The 23,979-nt window shown below is 42.8% G+C and overlaps 1 protein-coding gene across 1 annotated transcript in view; it reads left to right on the top strand.

The window, feature by feature from the left end:
• POLR2B (RNA polymerase II subunit B) overlaps positions 1 to 23,979 on the top strand; it is a 131,586-nt gene that overhangs the window by 5,050 nt on the left and 102,557 nt on the right. The window contains exons 2-7 of the mRNA XM_086961974.1: positions 8,850 to 8,922; positions 15,535 to 15,685; positions 16,009 to 16,121; positions 17,053 to 17,272; positions 18,227 to 18,385; positions 18,706 to 18,870. Coding sequence (XP_086818100.1) covers positions 8,850 to 8,922; positions 15,535 to 15,685; positions 16,009 to 16,121; positions 17,053 to 17,272; positions 18,227 to 18,385; positions 18,706 to 18,870 — 881 coding nt within the window. The remainder of the gene's footprint in view (positions 1 to 8,849; positions 8,923 to 15,534; positions 15,686 to 16,008; positions 16,122 to 17,052; positions 17,273 to 18,226; positions 18,386 to 18,705; positions 18,871 to 23,979) is intronic.

Here is a 23,979-nt window from a genome sequence, read left to right as displayed (position 1 = left end):
ATCAGGTAAGCTGTGGCTCCAACATACAAACTATTTGAGTAGTCAAGATGAGAGGTAATTAAGGCGTGAATAACACTCCTGCGGGAATCGAGAGGGAGGTACGGAAAAATGTTCCTGATCATTCAGAGTTTGCCAAAGCAGGCTGCAGTAACTTTGTTAATATGGGTTTTACAAGATAAGACGCTGTCAAATTGGAAACCCAAATTGCGAGCTGCTTGAACCGGTGGGGGATTTAACTCCGAGGGCCACCACAATGTGGAGGAAAGTGGGGACTTCTGATTGAAGAACAGGATTTCCGTCTTGTCTGTATTAAGTTTGAGATTATTAGAAATCGTCCAGGAGGAGATGTTAATTAGCCCCTTCGCTGCTGATGACGAGCTCAGCTCGTCATCAGCCATGGTGGTCGTGTGCGGATGATGAGCTGAGCTCGTCCTGTAACGCGGCTTTTAGAAAAAGCTGCACAGCGCAAAAATAACCGCCGCACGCATGTGGTTAGGAAGTGACGAAAATTGGTTACACTGCCGTCAGAGTGATCTCTAAAGGAGAACACGAGCTGAGTATCATCAGCATAAAGAGACCACTCTGACCCCCCCAGGATTCAACCACATTTGCTAGAGGAGTGAGGTAAATATTAAAGAACAAAGGGCTGAGTGCGGAGCCCTTCGGAGCAGAGCAGAGGTTTTTCTTCAGATACAAAAGGCTGGAGGAAGACCTGCTGGGATCTACCCATAAGAAAAGATCTGACCCAGGCCAGTGGGGTACCCCCAATTCCAATATTACGCAGGCGGTCCAATAGTATGTCGTGAGGCACAGTATTGAAAGCCGCGGATAGGTCGAGGAAAACCAGCATGGCCTCCTCGCCCGCATCCACGCACTCTCGAATGGACTCCGACACCTCGAGGAGTGCAGTCTCAGTACTGAAGCCTGGTCTAAAACCAGACTAGGAATCGTGCAGGATTTGTTTGGATTCTAGATAATCGGTCAATTGCTCCTGTACCACTTTCTCGAGAATTTTTGCTGGCTTGGGGAGAAGGGATATAGGCCGATAATTGCTGAACACTCATGGATCAGTGTCAGCCTTCTTAATAATTGGAATCAGCATAGCCTGCTTCCAAGAAGAGGGGAATTGGCCTGTGAGTAGTGAGGTGTTCCAGATGGCAAGAAGTGGGCTAATCACCAAGGGGGCAAGTTCATTTAGAACCTGTGCTTGGGCCGGGTCAAGAGGAGACCCAGATTGGCACCGGTCTAACAAAGTCAGGGCAGACTCCATGGTTAGCTTTTTAAACGATACGAAAGTCTCCTCCTGCGTAACTTTGGGATCAGGCAAGAGCAAAGCCCCGTCCTGATTGAAGGTGGATAAAATATTAATGATCTTGTCGTGAAAAAAGTCGGAAAGACCATCACAGAGTGTTTACAGAAAAAACTCCAACGCATCCGAAACGCATTAGCGAGACTCATTTTGGACATCCTTTGCCAAGATCACATTACCGGCCACCTGAAAGACCTCCACTGGCTTCTCGTCAACAAGAGAATAACATTCCGTCTCCTCACCCACGCACACAAGGCCCTCTACAAACTAGGGCCCGAATGCCTCAACACTCGACTATCCTTCTACACACCCACCCGCCAACTAAGATCCTCCAATCAAGGCCTCTCCGCAGTTCCGCGTATCCAAAGATCCACCATGGAAGGTAGATCCTTCTCCTACTTGGCGGCCAAGACCTGGAACTCACTCCCCACTCACCTCCGCCTTACACAGAACCACATCTCCTTCAGAAAAGAACTTAAAACCTGGCTATTCGATAAATAATGTACCCCCTCCCCAAGCGCCTTGAGACCCTCTGGGTGTGTAGTGCGCTATATAAATACTTGAACTTGACTGGGGGCAATTGAGATGGCCATGGCTGGGGGATTAGAAAATTCCGTAATGATATTAAATATGGTTTTTGCTGAATTTTCGGCGGTCTTAATTTTCTCTACAAAGAAATCCCTCATAGTGGCTCGCTTTAGTTTGTGGAAATTCTTTAATGCAGTTTTATAGATGACTTTCGCGGACGAATCATACGTCAGTCGCCAATTACGTTGTAATTTTTTGCATCTGCTCCTTTCCTCACGTAATGCCAAAGAGAACCAGGGTGCAGATGGTCTTGATCTAAGGAGGCTAGCGGAAACATTGGGGCAACAAGATCAATAGAGGAGGAAAGGGAGGTGTTGAACTTGGCTACGTCTGCATTCAGATCGTGGGAGGGCTGCCCTATTAATTTAGGAAAAATAGGTTCTAGTGCAGCACAGGTGACCTTATACCTATATCTCCCATGATCCCTACCTATTGCTGGGGGGACAGCTGGAAGTGGCAAAGTCCGCTCAAGCGGAATCAGGTAGTGATCCGACCAAATAAGAGGTAGGGAGGGGAGAGTAGTTAAACCAGGATGATTAGAAAAAACAAGGTCATGGGTGTGGCCAGCTGAATGTGTGGGTCCCGGGACCTATTAGATCAGGTTCAGGCCGAGCATGGAGTCTCGGAAGTTATTAGCCCGAGGGCATGTAACCTCATCTACGTGGAGATTAAAATCCCCCAGAACAGTGAAGTGAGGATGCTTAAGTGAAAGGTCTGCGATCATGTCAACAAGTGTAGAAAGCGAAGAGGTTAGAGCGCAAGGAGGCTTATACACCAAGACGCCGCTAAAATGATGGTGGAAGTATCTGCAATGGTAAAGTACATGGCTTCAATGAGGCCCAACTTAGTGATTTTCCTGGTGGTTACATTTAGATGAGATTGCAGAATAACGGCAATCCCCCCCACCTGCCTTTGTGCCCTCTCGGTTTAATCCCACAAAGCGATAGCCTGAGGGCGTAGCAAGGTTAATATCAGGATTGGAAGAGTCTTTTAATCCAGGTCTCTGTTAAAAACAGGATATCCCAAGCGTGGGTAGAGAGCGATAACCAGATATCGCTGGCATGACGGGGGAGGGAGCGACAATTGTCCAACCCAGCCTTGAGGGTCACAGGACGACTGGATGGTCTGGGGTTTCTAGCTTGCAAGATGGTGGGGGGTTCTAGTACAAGAGAGCAAAGTGAGCAGCTAAAATGCTGCCTTTCAAGCTCAGAAGGATTGCACCGTGCTGCAGGGGTACAAGCGCTGTGTCTGTCTCAAAGCGCACACCGTCACCACCATGTCCACAACCACCACGTCCACCACAGTGAGTAAGCGCACACCATCACCACCACACCCACCACGTCCAACACCACATCCACCACCACTACGTAAACCACCACCACCACGTCCACCACTACCATGTCACCACCACATCCACCACTACCATGTCCACCACCACATCAACTACGTCCACCACGAGTCCACCACCACATCTACCTCCACCACCATCACATCCACTACCACCACGTCCACCACTACCACCGGGTCCACCACTACCACCGCGTCCACCACTACCACTGCGTCCACCACCGCGCCCCCCACCACTGCGTCCCCCACCACCTCGTCCACCACCACCTCGTCCACCACCACTATGTCCACTACCACCACCATGTCCACCATTTCCACCACGTCCTCCAACACCACCACGTCAACCACCATCCACCACCACGTCCTCCACCATCCACCACCACGTCCTCCACCATCCACCACCACGATCTATCTATCGCCCTCACTCTATCTATCGCCCTCACTCTATCTGTAGTGTAGTTCCTGTTTTCCCAATAGGCAATGTTAATAGAACTAAATCCCTATATGCTCTTGTTAATTCTTTTATTTTAACTAAGAGTTCTTCATTAGACATTTTATCAATGTAGGGATTTGGTGTGTAGGTGGCTAGAACCGGCCATGTGGCTCCTGGTCTACCTAATGGACCTAGCCTGGTAATGTGATTTTGATGATTTAGGGCGCCATTAAACAAGAGCAGGTGCTCTTGGTATGTTAGTGGAATTTCAACTTCCTCAAAAGGAGAGTATTCCTCTGGAGATTCCGCTACTTTGTAGAAGTGGAACTAAAGTGTTACAGCATTTGCTGCTGGTAAAGTTATCCAGGAAAATAATAGCTCTGTCTGCCGAAACTCATGTGCCTCTACCACAAATACGACCGTACCACCTCTTGATGTTACGCCATTTTCTATAAGTTTTATACTTATGGTTTTTCTTATGTTGGCCGGGATGATTACTGCATCACGGTCGTCTTCATTCAACCCTGTAAGGTCTGCACCCGGTTGATTCGCATTTACCGCGGCTCCACCGGTTTCGCCGGTTAAGCGACATTAATTAATGAAAAGTGTCTTGCAGAGCAAGTTTTTTTGAGGACACACAAGATTAGGTGCACAATATTTTGGAACACTGTATCCTTCAATGTTGATTATACCGTAAACTAATACATAGGATTCTCATCCTACTAAGTTCCGGCAGATATTAACCTTTCACCCACTCCAGGCGTCTATTGGAGATTTTACAGGAAAAAGGAGTCTGTGTGAAAAAGCACGACTGAGTTGCTCTAGTATCTTGCGTTAGATTATCGCCATACCAAACGTTGGGCGCCATGTAGTGTAGTTCCTATTTTCCCAATCGGCTCTGCGCATTGGAAAACATAAACAATAGTTTAGACGTAGGACTGAGGTTGACTAGGTCTCTATTGAATGTTAGACTTAATTTATGTTTGCCAGCTAGCTCTGAGGTCACTAGAAACTTTCTCGAATGAACAGGGAGGAGTGAACTTCCCTGATTAGAAAAGAAGAGATTCAGCTTCTGACAACCGCATAAACATGACAACTTTGCTCCCCCAGAATAAGGAGTATATCTCCAGAGTCGTGTGAAAACAATAGAACGCTGTTTCACTCAGTCAGTTGTGCATACTTGGTTTCACCAGAGTGCAGAGAAATAGAGAGACGGCGTTTTCAATAAAAAGGTGTTATTTATTGAACAGTCTTCTTTCTCATGCAAGAGAAATGAATTGCTATGATTGCAATACTTGTTATAAAGTAAAGTGCGTACAGTAAAAGGAGTATTACAAAATAATACTGTAAAAGCATTGATATGGTTTCTGAGCCATATGATACTTAAAAGGTATAAAATATATTCAGTTACATACAAAGATAAAAGCTTGACTAAACGTACTCAACTGGTGCTTCAAAATACGCCTACCCCGGTGTACCTAACCTAAGCCTAGTACGTGGGAAGGAGTAGATGGGCTGCAGTTAAAGTTGTACGTTTTTGCCAAGTATCGGACCCAAGAATTCTCTAAGGATCTAATCAGCTCCGTATCTTGGTTTTTAGAATGGTTGAGGTCTTGTATCTCGCTCTCAGGACTCGATCTCCCAGTAACCCGCGAGGGAGACTGGAAACACCGGAGCTGGATTTTCTCGGCAGGAGAAAAAGACAGCGTCTTTCTCAGTGCGTCAAATGGGGGGGAAGGCTTCCTTCGGCACTCGCATCAGCTGGGCTTCGGATAAGTAGATGGCCACTCTGCTCCACACCACCGTGTGTTGCTTAAGGCAAACGCTGGTATATTTATACCTGGATGGTGCCGTGTTTGACGTAAGGTTGGACATAAGACGTCAATTAAAGATGTCACTAAGAACTGACCGTTCTTTCAGTGCTTGCAGGAGTTCTAAGAGAAATCAAAACAAAAGCACGGGGAATTCCCAGGTTGCTGGAGGTTTGGTATGTTGTAAGAATTCGTTGTGCTTTCAAGGAAGTAGCCTTGCCACATTTGGTTTGCATTGGCTATTACTAAATATGAAATATTTAATTAGGGTCCTAGATAAAACACAACATATCTATGGCCCTCACTCTATCTATCTATTGCCCCGACTCTATCGCATCACCACAGCATCAGTCAGCACTACCACAGCATCACTCAGGGGCACCACAGCATCACTCAGGGGCACCACAGCATCACTCAGGGGCACCACAGCATCACTCAGGGGCACCACAGCATCACTCAGGGGTTACCACAGCATCACTGAATGCCACAGCATCACTCGGCGCTACCACAGCATCAATCTGTGCAACCATTCAACAACAACTGGTTCAAATATGTTCTCTGAATGTTTCTAGCTTGATAACAAATGTCACAAAAAGATGTTAATATTTCACTTCTGTTCTTGGATTTTCGTCACAATAAAATACACTGAACATAATCTTCACAAAAGTTATTTACAAAAGTATAAGCTATTGCCATTATAAATTACAATAGCTTTTATTGAAGTATTAATTATCTAAAAAAAATAAAAGCCATTGTTATTTGTAATATTAATACATCTAAGTCACGTAAATACAACACATATTACAGTACAAATGCTGTAGGTGTCACATTTGTGAAAGTTAAAACTATTGGCCTTGTAAATGACAAAGCTATTAATTTCGCTATTTTCAAAACCAACACACAAATAAAAAATGTGTCATTTAAAATACCAGTAGCTCAAACTTTCCAAATGCGAGACCTATTGCATTGTTAATGCTTGTTTATTGTTGTGTTCCCATGACATCTTAGTCATTGGATGCTGCAAGGGTTAACCTCTCATCTGATCACTTCTGTGCCCTGTTTAACAAATTTAATTGTATCCCTACTGTTATTTTAATTATTACACTTCGCACTTAGTCCTTATTAGTTAGTTGTTGGTGCGCACCGCCTGTGGCCAAAGTTGTTGTTATTTTAATGTCGCCCTTGTGCCTCGTGATATATGCCACTGACCAATCTCTTTATTGGTGTTGCCACTATTCCCCTTACCTGGCACTCTGCACTTTACTGTGGTTTCCCACCTTCTTGATTTATTGTGGTTGAAGCATCGGACTTGGGTGCGATTATCAGAACTATCTCCGATGGCCTATTGCTAGCAGATTGGATTTATGAAAAGTTGCTGCTATTCTGATATTGCACTTTTGTTTGATCCAATAAGCCTTCTTATTTTTTTTTAACTCGATTTCTATTTTAACATATTTGTAACTAGCTACAATGTATTTGCTTTGGGTGTTTATAATGGTGTTTTTGTACTTTTTAGTTGCTGTAACTTTTACTGCATGTTGCACTTTGTTCCTATGGGCATAGGCTCCTAGCCTAGTTTATTGCAACACGTCTGAGAAATACATGCTCTTATTCATGAACTAAACTTATTGTATTGTATCGTATTTATTATTTGTAACGCGCAACTGTCACCCTACGGGTATCCTGGCGCCCAAACAGGAAGTAGTCAGATGGTACTACAATACACTAGCTGTCAAGACATATAGAACAGCCACCGGATCTATTAGATAAAGTCACGGGGATTAGACTTTGGCGAATAGCCATGTTTTCAGGCTCTTTCTGAAACCCAGTAGGCTGCCAATTTGTCTGATGTTCTGGGGAAGCTCGTTCCACAGCCTAGAGGCAGAGATGCAAAAGGCTCTGCCTCCCATCCTCGACCTCCTGATCCTGGTAGTTGCTACCAGGCTCTGGCTAGAGGAGCGCAGGGATCTGGAGGGACTATACCAGGAGAGCCTTTCCTGTAGAGGGATAGGTCCCGTGTTGTGCAGCGCTCTGTACACAATACATAAGGATTTAAAAACAACTCTACTCCCGATTGGCAGCCAATGTAGATCTCTTAGCGCCAACGTAGTGGAGGAACTGCGAGGTCTTTTAAGTGCCAGCTTGGCCGCTATAGACTGGACCCTCTGGAGCCCCTGTAGGATGTATAGGGGGGCCTCTAGATATAAAGAGTTACAATAGTCCAGTCTGGCCAGGATCACACTTCTAACTACTAGTGGCCTGGACTCATCAGGCAGAAGGGGCAAAATCTGTCTGAGTGCTTTCAACAATCCAAAGCAGACACTGATGGTTTTATTGGTCTGAGAGGTCATTTGGAGATCCGCATCAAACAGTACCCCTAGATTGCGCACGGTTTTAACTGGGATGCAAGGTTCAGCTCCCGGTGCAAGCCTGTGTCTTGTGTCTATCAGAAGCTTTGGCTCATTGTTGCACTGTAAAATGAGTGGGGGGTTTTCCCCTTTGATTTGACAGTTTTTATTATATATGTGTCTTTGTTAGAAATTCGAATGTTTTTTAATTAACCACGAAAGAAATAATTTTCCGAATAAATCCAAGAACATCGTTCTTATGTTCTAGTAGTTTTGTATAGTGCACATTCACTGAAGTTTCTTGCCTCTCATCAATCGATGGCTACACAATATAAAAGTGATTCTCATCTGATCTAGCAAGTATGTTTTCAAGAAGTTTCCTTAAGTGAGAAAGTGGTGTCTCTACACATAAATGTTTTGCTGTAGCATTAAAAAAAGATCAGTCTCCGTAAGTTGCTATTTTGGAAGTAAGTACACTCAAAATCCAAAGGGAAGCAGAACTTAAATCGCACTGCGGTTTATGTAGCCTGAATTATGAATGAGTGAAGTCAGGAATTAGTTGGTTGATGGACTTGTGCACTAAAATCTCAGATCCATAGATAATTCTTCTATAGCTGTCGAGCCAGGGACTTTTTTAGCACACTTGAAATATGCCTATATCTTGATACACAACAAATAACTGGATGAGAGATGTATGGGATGACTTCTCATCCCCCACATACAGCACAGTACTGAGATGTCACTGCTGCATACTGAGAAGATAGGGGGCAAATTAAATATACATTTTGTCCTTAAGCGATATTGTTTACTTCCACATCTAAAATATAAATAGTAGGATGGTCGTGTTTAATTGTTGTTCAAAATTGAATGCGATATGAGGTAGTAAACCCAGAGTACACCTTCGTTGGTTGAGCCAACAATTAAGAGGCTGGCCCTTGAAAATTCACAAGGCAAAATGTTAAGAATGGGATGTTTTATGTGTTTGAGAGTTTAATGCTTTAATCTATCTACAGATATGCAATATGACGAGGAGGAGGATGAAATCACTGCAGATTTATGGCAGGAGGCCTGCTGGATTGTTATCAGGTGATGTATATGCTATAGATTTGTTGTTTACCATGTTTTCCTGATGCAGCCATGGCTTATTAGTAATATTATCTTTAAAATATTCGAGATAATAGTTGAACTAGAAAGCAAAATTAAGACTGCTGCAGTCAACTACATCCGGTTTTAAGTGTTTGCTCAAGATGAAAATCCTGGGATGGTCATACAACTTCTATTTCACAAAGAGCAGAGCTTGCTTAGGGCCTATAGATTGGTTAAGCCGGGCCATACTTTAAACCACATTCAGTTGGCAAAAATATATACAGGGTAGCACTGCCAGTTTTCGAAAATGTAAACAGCCTAGCACAGAGCCAGCTTTCCTGGAGTGAATTGAATACAAGCACACTTTATTTGATAGGGATGTGGGTCAGGAACACATTTGAACTTGCTACCAGTAGCTCTCTAAGTGCTGCTTACACATTGTAAATGCACCTTGTTTTCCAGGCTTTTCTGTGGTGTCTTTGGTGTTCATGTAGCACAAGTAGGTCAATGAAAAGTTTATTAACTATATGGATGAGGTAAATACAGCCCCTACTAGTGAGAGGAATCGCCAGACCAGGCAGTTCTAAGGAGCTTCCTGAAACTACAGGGATTAATATTGGCCTGGCTTTAACAGAGCAAATATTGTTTCCGATAGATGGGCCAAGCACCAAAAGGCCACTGACTCCTTACCTCTCTGACAAAACGGTTGTGTGTACATGTTTCTAGCATAAACCTTTTCTAATACAGAGACTGGAAAGAGTTGGTCTTTAAATTGGCATTATGCACCGGGTGGCATGTGCAAATTACACAGATGAGAAACTACAGAGATAGTAGGCAGACTAAGAAGTCCTGTGCGAAACATGAAAGGGAAATGCAGCACCTTTGCTTTCAATTCGGGTAACACATCTGTGAAAACAGGCAGTCAGTCAATCTTTATTCGGGTACCCCAGTACCCATAAAAGCACAATATAAAATGCATTACATACATATTAAAATTTTAACCGGTCAAATAGTCTAAATACATTCATTACACAGAACATAAGTGATTTAGTGCAAAAATATAGGATCATCACAGAACAAAACTATTTACATTACTCTGTCTTCAACCATGATCTGCGTGCCCTTACTGCCGTTTTTAGGAAAGTGCAAGTGCGAAAAATAAGGTCCTCATCATCTAAAGTTAACATGGAATCAAATGCTGCCTCTAAACTAATTGGTCTTCTCTTATTAAAATACGAGCATAAAAACTGTTTCAAATATTTGATATAAAATTTGCAGGAGAATATAAAAAGCTTTACAGATTGCTCACTCCTCCCATCGCATGGACACGGGATTGAGTTTAAATTAGAACAATAACCAAGTGGGAAGGAGAGTACAAAACAAATTGTGCCAGCCCTTAAACGGAACAATAAACTTGTCTCCCAGCGAGTCATCGGTAGTAACCGATAGATTTGGAGTGGGTGCCTATAATGTTCAATGGCCATATAGTTACGCACAGTAGTTTTACTGACCTCTACTGCCTCACGCTCGGTCTTATATAAGGAGTACAGAGCATTCTGCATATCCTTTTTTTGTGACTAAAGCAGCAAGTAAAGGGTCCCAAAAGATGATTTCCGTATTTATACTGTGCAAACTGCTCAACACTCCACCCAACCACAGGATATCTAGGCCCCTAGCACAACCTAAGCAGAAATAAAATTAATATTGAGCTCTTTATGAGATATGTAATGGGAGGTTGAAATATGGAGACATTCAATATTTTTCTGCAGAATCTATTCTCCTCCTGCTGTGTACCATAGCAGCTGGTCGTCCCCCATATCTCAGCGCCATTGGTCGCTACCGGGGTACACTGATGTTTATAAATAATTTGGACAGCTAATACTGCACCCATCATCTTAGGGCAAGGGATGCTTAAAATAGAGTTATTGGCCTTTGAGAACTTGCTCCTGGCGCGAGCTAAGTGCTCACTCCAGGAGCTGTTCGCAGCAAAGGCCAACCCCAAATATACAAAAGATTTTACCGCCGTCATCTTATGGCCGTCTATTGCAATCGGGCGTATAGCCCGTTTGCCTGGGCCACTGCTCATTAAAAAAAGATTTTTTTAAATTGACTTGTAAGTCTAGATTTTTCATAAAAATATTAAAATCTTCGACAAGGAGGCATAAAGAATTTGATGTGCGCCCTATTAAAACTGCCTCATTGGCGTAGAGCAACGCAGGAATGGGTAATCTGTTAATATATGGGATGTCTTGGGTGGCCAAGTTCAGGGAGGCGTTCAGGATATATATATATATATATATATATATATATATATATATATATATATATATATAATATGTGTGTGTATATATATATATATATATATATGTCACAAAGGGAGCAGCACACCAAATTTCTTTTTGAAGCCTTTTAATCAGCGCTGATTAAAAGGCTTCAAAAAGAAATTTGGTGTGCCGCTCCCTTTGTGACATAAACTCTAAACTGGGTCTGGATCCGACCCCTGAGCCGAGCACACGCTGTTGAGCGCATCGACTGTCTGCAGGATCACTTTTACTTGGGCCTTAAGATCTCTGCAGATAAGCCAGGAAATTGATCAGAGTCTTGTCCAGACCCTTGGATAGAAGGGTTGCCCCCAGCTTAGACCTATTAACTAGGTCAAAAGCTGTGGACAAGTCCATGAAGGCCATATAGACCGGGGATTTCTTAGCAATAGCATATTTACTAATTAAATTCAAGTTATGGCATTGCTCCCTTGTTCCTACCTTACTCCTGAAACCCAGCTGACAAGGGTCCAAGATGTTAGTTTCCTCTGCCCAATCTAAGATTTTGTCATAAAGAACTCTACCTAAAATTCTAAGGGTGTTGTCTATTAGGGAGATGGGTCGATAGTTACACGGTAGTGATCTATCGCCTTTTTTAAACATCGGAACTATTACACTTCTCACCCAAGTTTCTGGGATCTTCGCCAGGGTCAAATTGTTAAAAATATTCAGAAGTAAGGGGCCTCTAAACGCCGGATTCCATTTAAATAAGTCTATTGGCAGCCCATCTGGGCTGGGGGCTTTATTGCCTAAACTTTGGTTAATTGCTTAAGTTACTTCTGAAATGCCGAAGTGTATAGGTGTAGGATTACCACAAATAGGGGTTGGGTCAGATGGAGGTGGGGCACAGTAAATAGTTGCAAAATGGGCCACCCAGGCCTCACAAGTTATATTACAACTGATAGGTGTCAGTGACTGCCCCACTTCCCTCACTGCCGCCCAGAAGATGTTAGCATTATTTAAATTGGCGGCGGCGGAAAGCTTGTCCCAGCGCTCCTTTAGGACTTCATTTCTCCTAATTTTGGTAACTACCTTGTAATTGTTTCTGGCCTGCCTAACCGTTATAGGGCATCTCGGGACAGTTGTTAGAGCCCTGCGAAGATTCCTATTTGCTTTCGAGCAGTCTCGATTAAACCAACTAGGGACAGATGCTACCTTTTTGGGAGGTTTGGATATGAGGTTTTAACAGTCAGAAATATCTTACCAGAGTCCTCGGTTATCTGTTCAGGTGTTGAGACAAGAGAAAGGCAGGACTCGATCAGAGGCATGTTGTTTTTAGCCAGTGCCTTAAAGACTTCTGCATTGTCTGCCCCTTACCAACATATTCTTAAATTATCTGTTGACTGATAAATTTGCTGCTACACAGTCGCTATAAGCGATAGTCCATCTGGTTGCTTTTGGTATTACTTTAATCTGGTTATGATCCCCAAAATCAGACGGTGTCACTGCAGCAAAGGTCACCAGTTTTTCAATTAGGGGGGCATACGAAAACATAGTCTAATGTAGAGCCACTCACCCTTCCTCTATATGTCGTGTGGTTAATCCTATGAGAACTTACAACTAAGTCCATAACATTAGATAGGTTATGCGAATTAATAAGTCTTTAAGTCCTTAGTACACATCAATGGGCAGTTTTCAGAAGAATTGTTGCAGCATTAAATTTGTAGGCACAAAAGATTATAGGGTAGCTGTGTTTTGTACAGTCAGTAGGAGTTGTAGGGTATTTAGTGGCCCCAAATGCAGAGTCACTAAAGTCGGCCAAAATCCAGTTATACTTTCAGAAAAAGTGAGGGCTGGTTGGTAAAAATGGAAGCCACGCAGATCCTTGTAGTTTCAACAACAACTCGGTTTCACTTACCATCCAAATGTTTACTGCTTTTGTAGGTACATGGCAGACATGCCATATGCTCAATCTTCTCCTCCAAAGTCCAGAATATGTGCCCAAGAAGTCCTCAATGGCCCTAGCAATCATGACTTCAGTTTTATCAGAATTAAACCTCTGCTGGTTGTTGCTCATCTAATCTGGCTGTCCCACAAACATTGCTGGAACTTGGATGCGTTCTCACCAGTTATGCATCCAAGGATGTGTTAGTCATTCACATGTTTATAAAAGTAGAAGCTACGTGAGCACACAAGCTTTGTAAAGCCATTTGGAGAATACACTGTGTAAGTCTGGATGCTGCATTGTTGCAGGTTGATGCACGTCTACAAAATTAGCAGTGGTCTTTCAGGTTGGCATGCTTGTGTCGCTCTTGAGGGATGTTGCAACTTCACGCTTGACAGAGAGTGCAAAAAGAATGTTTAAGTGATGAGCAAATCAAGTTCTGGTTGATGGGGCAAGTGCTTTTATTCAGGACTGGTGCTACTCTGGGCAAAGAGAAAGGAAAGGTGCACACAGAAACTTACTTGTCTTGCAGGGACATTCCAAGCTTACACCAAGAAGGCCACCGTCTAGTATATCAGGTGAACAACGTCCAAATGGGCCCCACCATTCACCAGTCTGCCTCTCAGTCACATTTGTATCCTTCATGCTTGTCCCAGACATGAAGGCAAAGGACAACAGTTAAGAGCTACTAGACGGGCATTTACTGAGAACAGATGGCACTCTGCCTGCTCACATGGGTAAAGGTAAAAGTCCTGCACCCTTGGACTGGAATAGCTCTTAAGTAGGAAATAGTACACTTAGGGTGATTCTTGCCCCAATCCACACCTGCTTGACTCCCTCCCTATCCACTCCCTCACACACTACTTTGAGGGCTAGCAGAAAACAGGGTAATATGGAGCGCCTGAAGTGGGCTTGCATTATTGTTGGGTGAGCTGGAGGAAAAACATAGGGTAATGCAAAAAGTGCAGGTACATCCAAGCCATGCAGTGGGCTTTCATCCCAATAAAGCGCACCAGACCTTTCTAGATCTTTGTAGATTTGTATTCGTTCTGGAATTTTGTTTACCGGGGTTTAGCTCGAGGATCCATTTAATTTGGGTGGAACGGGCAGCATGGCTTTTGGTAAAGGGTTCAAAAGTAGAGATGATCGGGATTTCCAGTTACAATGTATTTGAATTTTGTGGATGTTTGAATTTTATGGATGGTATTTGCTTGTACTATGCGCAAACTCACCGCTGTTACAAAGTCCAGTTCCATCCCAAGTACCTTCATACTCTCTTGGGTATCTGAAGGCTTCTTCCTGGCTCTTTTGCATTACACAATAAAACCACTACTGATTAAAAGAGACCAAATATTGTGGCCAGGGTGAGAAGCCAGAGCCATTTAAAGATCTTTCTTGAGAACATTTTCAAATACTTCTTCAGTCATAGAGAAGTGCAGCTTCTCATTGTGTCGCAGGAGACCACTTTGGACTCATCATGTTACTTTATCGTAATTCCAGTGCAGACCGCAACAAAGGAACCGGAGATGTTTTGTTTCTCTTGAGCAAGTTGGGCCTCCTCCTGTCAAAGTAATAGACTCCCTCCTCTCTACTTGATATTTTTCTTTCTCTCACCTGCTTATGCTACCCTTGCCTCATCGGACCCCAGGTACAGGGGATTGATTAAAATGTTAACTCTCCATCAAACGGTACAGGAAAAAGGGTGGTTCCCTTGGCCTAATAATAAATGTTCACCATTGCCTTTGGGTGTTCCGTGGATCTGGTGGCCAACAGTAAGGAAACGGGGTTCCTTCATTGCACTTGCATGATTGAGTTCAGAGATTGGGGACAGGGCTAGGCAGAAAAATGCAGAGAACCTTAGTCCCAACACTTGTCTATAATAGATACTTGTTCTGATTGTGTTAATTTTTTATTTAGATTAACAAAGTTATGTTTGAAAGACACCTGCATTTGTTTATTTAATCGGAGTATTTTCCCAGCATTCAGAGACAATCTGTTTGTGTTGATTGACCTTTTTCTACTTGCTAGTCAGGGTCGTTGTTCTTATGCCACTTGCCATGTTTAAATCTGTGAAAACAAAAAGTGAGTGGTGGATGTCTTTATTTTGTCCTCTCTTGATCACTATACTTGGCAAGGCAGTCCACCCTTTTTTGTTCACCATACACCTCGAAACTGAGCCCAGCTTTAGGCACAAGAAGAGTCCTGCTTAAACTTCCAGACCATCTCTCTCCTGGAGCGGAGCAAAAGCAACCCAGTTTTTAATCAGGATTATTTTTATCAGGCTTTAAAGCTAATACTTTGAAATCTTTCTAAAACTAAATGTGTTCCTTATCTACAGGGTATGGCTTCTGAAAGATTTAGGGAAGCTTGTCAACCACGCATTCAGTAACGTTTTTGTTTTTACAGTTCCTACTTTGATGAGAAAGGTCTGGTCCGACAGCAGCTCGACTCCTTTGATGAGTTTATTCAGATGTCTGTGCAGAGAATTGTGGAGGATGCCCCGCCAATAGATCTGCAAGCTGAGGCACAGCATGCGTCTGGAGAAGTGGAAGAACCAGTAAGTTACATTTCTTATGAGTAGGCAGTGAATGGTGTAAACATTTTTGTTTGGAAAGCATGTGTTATACTTGCTGCAGTTCTGCATTGTAAATGTTTAACGTAGACATAAACGTATTGTAAAAAAAATTGTTGGCTTCTTATTTGGACATCTAGTCGATGTTGAGGTTGTGTTCATTTTTGGAATGTATGCTAGAGCCATGGCCAGTTTCTTTTTTGTGCTGTTCAGTTGTATTAAGACGAAGATCTGCGTTCTTCTGCCTTTTATGCATTTTTCTTTAGTCTTGCCTGGGCAGAATTTTAAACCCAGTTTTCTCTTTTAAGCCGAGATTCCTGTTGAAGTTTGAACAGATTTATCTCTCGAAGCCAACCCACTGGGAAAGAGATGGCGCCCCTTCACCTATGATGCCAAATGAAGCAAGGCTGCGCAACTTGACGTAAGGAAAACCCTGTCGGATAACCTCCTATGTTCAAATGCATTTCAGCCTGGGAGATTGGTTAGCGTACAATTGCGATTGAATATATTTGTTGACTATTCTCTCATCAATCTTTTTAAAGTTAATCGTTGCTGTCAACGTAATGTTACACATATTGCTTAGCGTATGTTAATCCACAATGTTCTTCAAATTCATTGATTGATATATGCAGAATGGATCAATGGGCATGCTGAAACTAGTCGATGGGCAATATGAGCTTTTGTCTTCTAACTGGACGAATGGGACAAAATTGATACGTTTATTTTTCAGTTTCTGTTTTTCTGTAACTAGTTGTGGACTGCATCTTGAGTCTTAGCGTCTTTCACATTGAGTTTTTTATTTTTTATTTAAATACAAACACTCATATTAGTGTTTTAAGTATGTCGTATAGTGGCCCCTTTTTTCACTAGACTCAAATTTTCCATGTTTCTTTTGTGCCCTTTTTTATACCTTTTTTTTCCAAAAAGTGATGCACCTGTAAAGTAGATAAGTAACAACGTCGGCACAAAATGTGTCCTACTCCTTATTGCTGCTTTTATTTTGCCACATCTTTTGGAATTTTCAATGCGTTTGTGTATTTGTAGTATATTTCTCATTTAGGATGCACTCAATTTTAATGTGTAAAGTTGGCAATCTATTCCCAGTAACACCCCACAAGTTCAAACACTGCCCTGTGATAGCAGAAGTGTTGAGGGTGATGTAGGCATGTTTGATGGCAAACATACAACATTTCTTAGAATTGGTTTTAAGGCAGGTCTTGAGGGTACGTGACTGCACCATGGGATAAGAGTTATCGACTGCTCACAGCTTGATCTTCCTATCCTCCTGTGTGGTTTAAATCTGTTTTACTTGTGCTGTTTGTGTATGTACCCATTGACGCTTCTCCTTGTAGGTATTCTGCTCCCCTATATGTGGACATTACCAAAACTGTGGTGAAAGAAGGCGAGGAGCAGCTGCAGACCCAGCATCAGAAGACATTCATAGGAAAGATTCCTATCATGCTTCGCTCCACATACTGTCTGCTGAACGGTCTGACTGATCGTGATCTCTGTGAATTGAATGAGTGTCCTCTGGACCCTGGAGGCTATTTCATAATTAACGGCTCTGAAAAGGTAGAGTACCAGCTGACACATTGATTTGAATTGGGGATTTAGAAAAACTAATCCAGAGCTACTGTTATACACCCCCCCCCATGTTGCAAAGTGTGCTTATTTACAAAAACTTGTAACAACGTGTCCATGCCGTTCTCTTGGTGTTAAACCAATATCCACCACCACTTGTAATTGGTGTTCTTACCCCTTGACTTGAGAAGTGGAGTCAGCATAGATCTTCTGCTTTCTTCTTGGATTTGTATATCAAAATAGCTGAACTGTCATTGGTCCCATTGTTTTTCTGTAATTTGGTAGCAGATAGATCATGACCTGCAGTAGGCAGAATGGCAAAAAGAGAGTGACTGCAGTTATTCCGCTATTCTTTATTTATTTTTCTTGTTTTGCTTTATACCTTCAACATCCTCTCCTGCTTTCTTATATGCTCTTCTGGTTTCAATACAATTTCCTTGCTTTCTTTTTGCCCATCAGGATAGTATGCCATTTCAATTTAGGCAACCAGCAGGTTGTGTGCACTAAAACATTGGCATAAAGGGCACATATTAGATACACATTATTCCATGGAATTGCGCCATGTGTGTGGCCTCAAATTTTTTTATAGTGGGAAGGAAGACTGAAATTGTAACTGATCCACAGTGAAACACTATCTGAAAAGCAAGATTTCTTAGAGCCTTTCAGAAGTGATCAGTACATTAACAGTAACTTAATAGTGCGATGTGTGAAAAAGTGAGCAGAAATACATGGACAACTACGACATGTTCACAATTTAGTGGTAGCGCTAATATGGTGGGAAATAACGCAAAAAAGTGACACTTTGCTTCTTTCCATCTTAAGATGGAGAATTACTGCTTCAAGTTCATAACTGTATTAGCGCTTACATCTCCAGCTGTAAACATCTGCATTGCGAAACTAGTGACCTTATCATTAAATTGCATTTTGATCATTTTATCTTTATAGGTTCTGATTGCCCAGGAGAAAATGGCAACTAACACAGTGTATGTGTTTGCAAAGAAGGATTCAAAGTATGCTTATGTGGGAGAGTGCCGATCCTGTCTGGAGAATTCCTCCAGACCAACAAGTACTATCTGGGTCAGCATGTTGGCGAGAGGTGGACAGGTGCGCATTAGTTCATTGGCTCCTCATACTAAATGCCTGTCTTTCTGTCCAGAATGAATAGTTTGAGGATTATTTAATGGGCACCAACTTCATAAATACTTCAAAATGTGGTGATACGCAATGATGGTCCAGGGGAGTAGTGAGGATGAATGGGTTTTCTAAAATTCCACATGCCAGAATTTAGTGTGCATCTGCTCCTATTTTCAAACTTTTCATATTCATGTTGACACTGTATTCTACTGTGGTTAATAGGTGTGTTGAAGCACCCGTTTTGGAGAACAGCCATCATCTTATTGTCACCTATTATTTTTCCAACCCAGGGTGCAAAGAAGAGTGCGATTGGTCAGCGTATTGTTGCAACTCTGCCATATATCAAGCAAGAAGTGCCTATCATCATAGTCTTTCGCGCTCTGGGCTTTGTCTCTGACCGTGACATTCTGGAGCACATTATTTACGACTTTGAGGACCCAGAGATGATGGAAATGGTAATTGAAGAGTTTTGTTTTCCACTTTGGTTTCGTTGCATATGGTTAGCATTTTATAAGTTGTTTCAGAACTTTGACATTCCCTTAGTCCTAGCTCTCAGTTTTATGGTTTTCTTAATGGAGCCTTATTACAGATTTCAATTTCACAGTTCTTTCAATGATACTTTATTTTTTCCACTCCAGTACTGCATCATTTCTAGCCTTTTTTAAGTCCTGCCTACACAGCTATGATTGTGCATGTTAACTTCAATCACTCCCTCAACTCAATGTCCTTCCCTTCAGTGCTGCAAACACATATGAGTTTTAGTGTGTTATATAGTAACGTTGCTTAATCTCTCGACACTAGTTCCATCGAACAGTATCAATAGTGACATAAACCACAATTCTTTAAGGGCTTAAATGTACAATGTAAGGACCATAACCATTAGTGCCTTTCCGCTAGTAAATCAGAACACTACCTTGGTATGGCTCTACTTTAGGATACTCTCATTTTGCCTTTGCCATAAGCCATTTTTAGGTCGAGCCTGATGAACGCAGCGTGAAGCGCTGCCGCCAGCGAGAAGTATTGTTACGGAGTTGCCTCTCATGCGAGACAGGCACACGCAAGAGACGGACTGGCAATGTGGACGCGCGCATGAACAGGAGATGTTCACGTGCGTAGGGCTCAGCTCGCTCCCTCTCTCCCCCTCCTTCCTTGTCTACACGCGCGGAGGACAGGAGATTTTCACGCGCATCGCCAGTAATGAGCGCGCCGGCAGTCGGAGCCGCGCTTGCTTTTCATGTTAATAATGCGGTGCAGGCTGCCTGCGGCTCCTGCTGTGAAACGTGAATAATCGGTGTCCCCCCGTCGGCTCCAAGTAGCCGGCTTGTTCCACTGCAGGGAGATTAGTAATGCTTAAATGTGTTGCAAACCAAAACACAACCTTTGTCTTCCAGATATGTCTTCATGAAGCTAGAACATCTCAGAATGTCTCAACAAGGGAGCCTCCTACCAGCAAGGGCAGTGTGTGCCTCTGCACGTTTATGACACTGCATTATTTCACTGTTTGCTGACTCTCGACAACTGCAAACACAGACTCCTCAAATCGATAAGAAGCTAATTGTGACTCTTTGTTTCAGTGACAATGGGTGTTGACAGAGTCCACAAGCCCTGGGCCCGTGATTTATACTTATCTGTCCTATTTTGTGCTGGTGTGGGCTGGCCATGACATCAGATCCCCCTCTGACAAGGGCATCACCTTGCACAAATAACAGGCTGGCTTTCCTGCATCAGATACAAGTTCAAAAGATATATTCAGCTGTGACTGTGGAGTGAGTGGCATTTACTAATTGGCCACAAGAATTATCGTTCATGTAAATTGGTAACTGAGAAACAGATTTATCAAACTTAGCATTTCTCTGCTTTGAGCTTATCCAGGCTAATTGTGAAAGGGTCTGCAGAAATGCAGGAATCCTTTACTGGCCTTGGTGGCACTGTAGAGCTCACATTCCATGGTTTGACCCCTTCTATCCTATGATGTGGTACCAGGTGAGCGTGTACGGCCTTTTTGCGCCTGGTGCTAGCTGCTTTAAGATATGTAATGCTCCGGGGTGGATGGGGTGGGGAGGGGGCAGCATATGCAAAAAGAACCATTAATCTCCCTCTCATGGTTTTCCTTTTTATTTTCCACTCTCTTTTATTTATATTTTTTAACGCTATTTATTTCAGGAAGATGGATTGTCACAGAGAGCAGTGTGTAAAAATATGCATTGCATAGAAATAAGGACAATGCATGCAGTAAGCCAAAATCGTTTTGTTGACAGTTCGGCCGAGTCCAACAGCTGACACTTCAGAGTACATTGTTACTTAATTGTAAAGCTCATCTGTGCTTCTTGGCCTTAGCATTATGAAGTAGAAACAGAATCACTGCAATTATGCGATTCAGTGGACACAACGCTTTCCGCTAAATTACAAATTAACTGCATGTGCCAATTGTTTCTTGCTCATACAGATCAAATCCCACTGAAAATACAATCATCGGCAAACCAATAGGTCTCGCAAGGAGCTATTGGTTTTGCCAATCTTTTTTAGCCATGCTGCACATCATCCAGAATGTTGTGCAGCATGTTTAAAGAATAAAGAAAATACTTTGGAGTGTCTGCCTGTGCCAAGTTACCCATTAGAGTTGGATCAGTAACTTAACTGATAAAGAACAAATTAAAGCAATTTTCTTTTTTTAAAGCAGGTGGAGAAAGAATAGGGGAGCAGAAGCAACACAAGCAGCTGGGGAACTGGGGGGTGGAAGCAACACAGAAGGTGGAGGTGGGGGGAGGAGAAGCAAAAGACGAGAAAACAACATGGAGCGGATGGGGAATAAGCACACAAGTTAGCAGGCAACCAGGAGAGAGTAAGGGATGGGGAGGATGTTGTAATGGGCTTGGAATGTTTGAAGGGTAATGATTCCAACTATCGTAGGTCATCTTGGAATGACCACGTGTAAAGGTTCTAAGGGGTAGAGGGAGGCTGCTTTCTGTGGTTGGTGCCTGTTAGACCCGTCTGCTTCTGAGAGTCCCCTCACCACTATGATTTCTTTTGTTCCCCTGTACCTCCCAAAATTTGTTGCTTTTCTTTGTCTACCAGGACCTTTTTGTGTGCTGTTTCAATGGGGCTAGATGTTCCTTGACGCCCAGTTGTTCACAAGGTTTTTGGCACCTATTCACAAGACACCTGGCGAAACCTGTGACATTATAGACTGGAATTGGCAACCTGTATGAATGACCTCAAAATGGTGGCCATCCATTTTTCTCATGAGAGTGACTCCCTGTGGAGCCTCCATGAACCCTGACCTTTCAAGGTTTTGGCGCCCTTTTACTTGGTGCGCATTCCTGACAGGAATTACTTTATTTCCCTCAGGTACACAAAATGGCTGCTCTAGAACCCCAGTAGTGCCATGTCATTGGCCTAACCCAAAGAAGGTTCTAGAACCTACTGGCACGAGCCAGCCCTTCAGGGCACCTCAGGGCACTGGCTATATAAGGTCCAGTCCCTGGCGGCCATTTTAGATGACCAAAAGACTAGATAGGATAATGATGTTCCAGATCTAGGTGAAGAAGGAGATTCCAGACTTGACACCCGATTGACACCTGCCCTGTTGACCCCTGAGGCGGCTGGTAGTGTGGCAGTAGAGCAAGCAAGAGTCACTGGCGTGGGTGGATCCTGACTGGTGTTCCAGTCAGCTGTGTGTGCGGTGACCTCGCGCCTACAGCGCCTGCCCAGCGAGTGCCTCGTCACCCCCAAGAGACTGTGGCCGATTTTTTGTTTTTGTGCGAAGATTGTGTGACCTCTTCGGCCGCCCCGTTCGGCAGTCTAAAGACTTGGAACTGGTGCCGCCTGAGTGCTAGCGGGAATAGAAACCCCTAGGCGCGCTTAGACCCCCACCGGCAAACAGAGATCTCAACCCGGTGGCAGCCGAGTGTAAATGAAGTGTTCACTGTCTTTCCTTGCCTTTTAGATATACGCGCATAACCCCTGTGTGATCCTTAAAGAGTCCCAGCACTCCCTGTTAAGCCCAGAGAAGCCTGTGTACACTAATGGTGAAATCGTCATGTACTGTAAGAGTAATCTTTCCAACCTGAAATGTATTTGCAAATGTAGTGTTCCTGAAGTATTTAATTGGTGGCAGCGATACCAGAATGAATCTGTAGATGTTCTTGAACTGAACCAGTATTTACTCTGCTACACAGACCGTGATATTTATGCTATTTATTGAAGATATTTATTCCCGATATTTATTCTATTTATTGACAATATTTATTCCTGATATTTAATCTATTTATTGATGAACTGTACTCCTAAGCTTATTTATTGAATCTATTCCAAAATCGAAACCCAGCAAATTGTGACCCAAAAGAAATGTAATTGTGCTTTCCTAATTGATCCCCATTCACAACAGAGAATTTTTACATAAAGGAATCGTATTTTTCTACAACAGTGGTGTGGTGTCCTTCTTTCTGGTGGTTGTTCAAGGAGATATTATTGGGTCGAAGCCTGCTTAACACGATAGCCTTCACTTGCCTTGACACTTGAGCCAAGCTACCCCCTTTGTGCTGGGCTTGCCCATCGCAGGTCCAACAGTGCCTAATTGGAGTAAAGGTCTTCTTCCACCCTGGACAGGACTTGTGGATCATTACTGATCGTAACAGAGGAGAAGCAACAGACGAGAAAGGAGGGCATGGTTGAGGGAATCAACAGTTAAAGCAACGTGGAATGGGCGAGGAAGAAGCTCAATTGTGAGAAAGTAACTGGGGAAGAACACAAGGGCAAGAACAACATGGGGGCGAGGAATAGCACACGGATGACAGAGTAACATGGAGTGTAGGAGCAGAGAAGTGCACGTGTGAGACAGCTGGAAAAAAAACAGGCACTCTAAAGGAGTGCTTAACTGAAAAGAACAAGCATTTGCAATGCAATAGGTCTCGCAACTGCGAGTTTTGGAGCTATTGGTATTATAAATGGTATTGTAAATGACAATGCCTTTTATTTACGTGTTAGTTTTTAAAACATAAATAAAAGGCATTATCATTTACTATGCCAATAGGTTAAACTGTTGCAAATGCGAGACCTATTGCATTGCAAATGCTTGTTATAGATTGCACACACCCTTACAGAAGTTCGGGTCATAGCAAAGGACAGCAAGGAACGCATCCGTGTCTTGTTTCAAACAGTAAAAACATTTCTCTTCTCTCTATAGTTGTGCTAACCACTATTTCACACCCCACAATATGTTTGAGTTCAGTCCTCTATATGAACATTTTTATTCATCTTTGACCTCCTCATTTTTCCCCGGAAACTATTGCAAATGTTTCTTCTGTAAACCGTTACAATGAAACTAGAGTCTAGGGCTGACCAATAGGTAACTCTAATTAAATGGAATTGTTTGACTTTTTCTTGCTTACTTCGTGAATGGGGAAATTTGAGAGAAAATTGTGATGATTTCAATCCATTTAAATTGTATCTTAAGGTTCGCTCGCCTAGCTGTTGATCTAGGTTTTTGGTATTTAACAACCTTTTTATGTAGCCCAAAATATGCTGCAATTCTGGAAATGTCCAAAATATATTGCTTCTTGTAC

The sequence above is a fragment of the Lissotriton vulgaris genome, chromosome 3_1 (assembly GCF_964263255.1).
Source record: "Lissotriton vulgaris chromosome 3_1, aLisVul1.2, whole genome shotgun sequence".
In the NCBI taxonomy this organism is placed as follows: domain Eukaryota; kingdom Metazoa; phylum Chordata; class Amphibia; order Caudata; family Salamandridae; genus Lissotriton; species Lissotriton vulgaris.
The sequence above is the reverse complement of the archived record's forward strand: the minus strand, read 5'-3'. Positions and strand labels throughout refer to the sequence as shown.